This window comes from Sinocyclocheilus rhinocerous, unplaced genomic scaffold (assembly GCF_001515625.1).
Source record: "Sinocyclocheilus rhinocerous isolate Xijiao unplaced genomic scaffold, SAMN03320098_v1.1 scaffold148, whole genome shotgun sequence".
Classification (NCBI taxonomy): Eukaryota; Metazoa; Chordata; class Actinopteri; order Cypriniformes; family Cyprinidae; genus Sinocyclocheilus; species Sinocyclocheilus rhinocerous.
In genome coordinates, this window is record NW_015653472.1 from 2,598,550 (window position 1) to 2,602,754 (window position 4,205).

The 4,205-nt window shown below is 32.4% G+C and overlaps 1 protein-coding gene across 1 annotated transcript in view; it reads right to left on the reverse strand.

Annotated features, from left to right (window-relative positions):
• Positions 1-5: 5 nt before the first annotated feature.
• LOC107716068 (CDP-diacylglycerol--serine O-phosphatidyltransferase-like) overlaps positions 6-4,205 on the reverse strand; it is a gene marked incomplete at its 3' end in the record, with an annotated part of 21,335 nt that continues 17,135 nt past the window's right edge. Inside the window, exon 5 of the mRNA XM_016522388.1 lies at positions 6-184. Within this exon, the coding sequence (XP_016377874.1) occupies positions 6-184 (179 nt within the window). The remainder of the gene's footprint in view (positions 185-4,205) is intronic.

Genomic DNA, 4,205 nt, shown 5'->3' on the forward strand with positions numbered 1-4,205 from the left:
TGTGTGTGTATTGAAAACAAGTTTGGTATAAGTTCCTCACCGCTAGAGAAGAAGCAGAGACGAGTATAAACAGACAGCACATACAACATGCACAGGATGTTATCCAAAAGACCAGGTGTTCTTAAGATAAGAGATGTTGCTATTCCAAATGTTGTAAAATCAGCAAAATCATCCAACTTTGCACCTGCAATAAAAAAAAAAAAAAACACATTGTTGATACTGACACTGTCTTAAAAACAACATGTATGATAAAAGACACTGGAAAAAAAACAGCGAGACTCAAAGCAACTGCCAAGGATGTCATCTAGAAATGCTGTCAGACTTAAAAAGGATAGTTCTGTTACATGTTTCCCCTGTCTACTGACTTATTTTGAAGTATTGTTCCTGTGCTCTGTCTTCCTGTCTCCATAGTCACTCTCATTTGTTTCATGTTAATTCATTAGCCTAACCTGTTCCACAGTAGCCCCGTGTATTTATACCCCTGTGGTTCTCTTTCTAACATCCGTTCGGTATCTTAATACAATTATACCATAATACCATTAATACAATTTGTAAAGAGAAACATGAGAAATCTTCATGCCAGTCCAAAATAGCTTATTATTATAATCTACTAACAACATTTAGGAGTTGCTTTATCGCTAGTGTGGTTGAAGTGTTTTCATCAGGTTGGGACATTTGAGTGTGTCCAAACAAATGGGCTGGAATTTCAATCCCATGGTCAACAATTTGAGCAATGTCAGATATGCTGGGGGTCCAATGCATCAGGATTAAACAGACAATCAGAACATGATCCCCCTGAATTAGGCTGCTTCATCACAAACAAACTGTTCAATTGACAAAAAAGGGAGGGGACTGGAAGCAAAACAACACCCATCAATGAGATCATGCAGAACAACAGGCAACAGTATGCAGCTCAAGAGTACAAGTGACTTGGCATTGTGAGGGCACAGCGAAGCTATTTCAGACAGCTGAGTGGACGTGACCACCTGCACACAAGCCACTTGTCTTCCACTACAGAGCTGGCAAGGTTGTGTGTTTTGGAAGAGAAAGCCTGCTTGTTTTTTGTTTGTTTGTTTTTACAAAAACTCTAAAGTAATAAATGAATGCATATTTAATTAACTTCATTTTAGATATTGCACTAACAGAAAAAAAAATCTGCATTTATTTATTAATAATTTTTATTTAATTTAGCAGAAATGTACCATAGCAGTGGGATTAAAAAAATTGTAGGAATAAATTATCAATTTAATAAATAAAACTTCTAGCTTTTTAAATGGACAAACTAACAGACATATTTAAAACCTAACAGTAACACTTTACATTAAGGTTCCCTTTATAAACTGTTTATAAAGGTGTTCATAAATGACTAATAACTAATGCATTATAAATCATTGATAAGCACTTATAAATGCATGAATAAAAAGGGTGATTTTAATGCAATACCTGCCAAATAGTGAGCCATTTTTAACTCACATGTTATAAATGCTTAATAAATATATTTATTAATACTTATTTCACTCAAAACTAGATTCCTGATTTATTTCATGATGTAGCAAAAATAGACTATTAAAGCAAGTCTGAAGGGTGTTATTTATATTTTTCTCATTTATATCTCATGAATTATGAACCTTAATGTAAAGTGAACAGCTTTGAACCATTTATTAATGAGTAATAAACGTTAATAACCTATGAAAGTGAACCTTAATGTAAAGTGAACACCTGTGAACCATTTATTAATGAGTTAAATGTCAATAACCGGTGAAAGTGAACCTTAATGTAAAGTGAACACCTGTGAACCATTTATTAATAATAAAAAAAACACATTGTTGATACTGACACTGTCTTAAAAACAACATGTATGATAAAAGACACTGGAAAAAAAACAGCGAGACTCAAAGCAACTGCCAAGGATGTCATCTAGAAATGCTGTCAGACTTAAAAAGGATAGTTCTGTTACATGTTTCCCCTGTCTACTGACTTATTTTGAAGTATTGTTCCTGTGCTCTGTCTTCCTGTCTCCATAGTCACTCTCATTTGTTTCATGTTAATTCATTAGCCTAACCTGTTCCACAGTAGCCCCGTGTATTTATACCCCTGTGGTTCTCTTTCTAACATCCGTTCGGTATCTTAATACAATTATACCATAATACCATTAATACAATTTGTAAAGAGAAACATGAGAAATCTTTATGCCAGTCCAAAATAGCTTATTATTATAATCTACTAACAACATTTAGGAGTTGCTTTATCGCTAGTGTGGTTGAAGTGTTTTCATCAGGTTGGGACATTTGAGTGTGTCCAAACAAATGGGCTGGAATTTCAATCCCATGGTCAACAATTTGAGCAATGTCAGATATGCTGGGGGTCCAATGCATCAGGATTAAACAGACAATCAGAACATGATCCCCCTGAATTAGGCTGCTTCATCACAAACAAACTGTTCAATTGACAAAAAAGGGAGGGGACTGGAAGCAAAACAACACCCATCAATGAGATCATGCAGAACAACAGGCAACAGTATGCAGCTCAAGAGTACAAGTGACTTGGCATTGTGAGGGCACAGCGAAGCTATTTCAGACAGCTGAGTGGACGTGACCACCTGCACACAAGCCACTTGTCTTCCACTACAGAGCTGGCAAGGTTGTGTGTTTTGGAAGAGAAAGCCTGCTTGTTTTTTGTTTGTTTGTTTTTACAAAAACTCTAAAGTAATAAATGAATGCATATTTAATTAACTTCATTTTAGATATTGCACTAACAGAAAAAAAAATCTGCATTTATTTATTAATAATTTTTATTTAATTTAGCAGAAATGTACCATAGCAGTGGGATTAAAAAAATTGTAGGAATAAATTATCAATTTAATAAATAAAACTTCTAGCTTTTTAAATGGACAAACTAACAGACATATTTAAAACCTAACAGTAACACTTTACATTAAGGTTCCCTTTATAAACTGTTTATAAAGGTGTTCATAAATGACTAATAACTAATGCATTATAAATCATTGATAAGCACTTATAAATGCATGAATAAAAAGGGTGATTTTAATGCAATACCTGCCAAATAGTGAGCCATTTTTAACTCACATGTTATAAATGCTTAATAAATATATTTATTAATACTTATTTCACTCAAAACTAGATTCCTGATTTATTTCATGATGTAGCAAAAATAGACTATTAAAGCAAGTCTGAAGGGTGTTATTTATATTTTTCTCATTTATATCTCATGAATTATGAACCTTAATGTAAAGTGAACAGCTTTGAACCATTTATTAATGAGTAATAAACGTTAATAACCTATGAAAGTGAACCTTAATGTAAAGTGAACACCTGTGAACCATTTATTAATGAGTTAAATGTCAATAACCGGTGAAAGTGAACCTTAATGTAAAGTGAACACCTGTGAACCATTTATTAATGAGTTATAAATGTTAATAACCTGTGAAAGTGAACCTTAATGTAAAGTGAACACCTGTGAACCATTTATTAATGAGTTATAAACGTTAATAACCTGTGAAAGTGAACATTAATGTAAAGTGACCTGTGAACCATTTATTAATGAGTTATAAATGTTAATAACCTGTGAAAGTGAACCTTAATGTAAAGTGAACACCTGTGAACCATTTATTTATGAGTTAAATGTCAATAACCGGTGAAAGTGAACCTTAATGTAAAGTGAACACCTGTGAACCATTTATTAATGAGTTACAAACATTTGTAACCTGTAAACGTGAACCTTAATGTAAAGTGGACGCACTAATCATTTATTTATTGATTATTATTGCACACACAGAAAAAGTTGGCATTTTTCAGGGGGAAATGTATTTTATTGTTGTTACACTTTATCAGTAAACAACTTTAAACTTGAAACAAAAAGATTAATATTTTCTTTTACAGCACATTGGAACATTACTGAGTATAACTTAACACAAAAAAGAGGCTTATACAAGTAAACTCATATTAATCAATTCAGAAAAACAATCAAGTATTCCACCAAATTATAACCAAGCATCACATCTATATGACAAAAATATTTGATAAATGCAAGCTCAATAAAGGCACCTAAATATTTATATTTTATCTAATTTAACAGTTTTGAAATAATCATTAAATAAATTACCGAAAGCACCGTTACAGAACATCATCATATTAATAAGCAATCAGTAATGATTTTTGATATCACGATAAAGCCCACTGTAACTT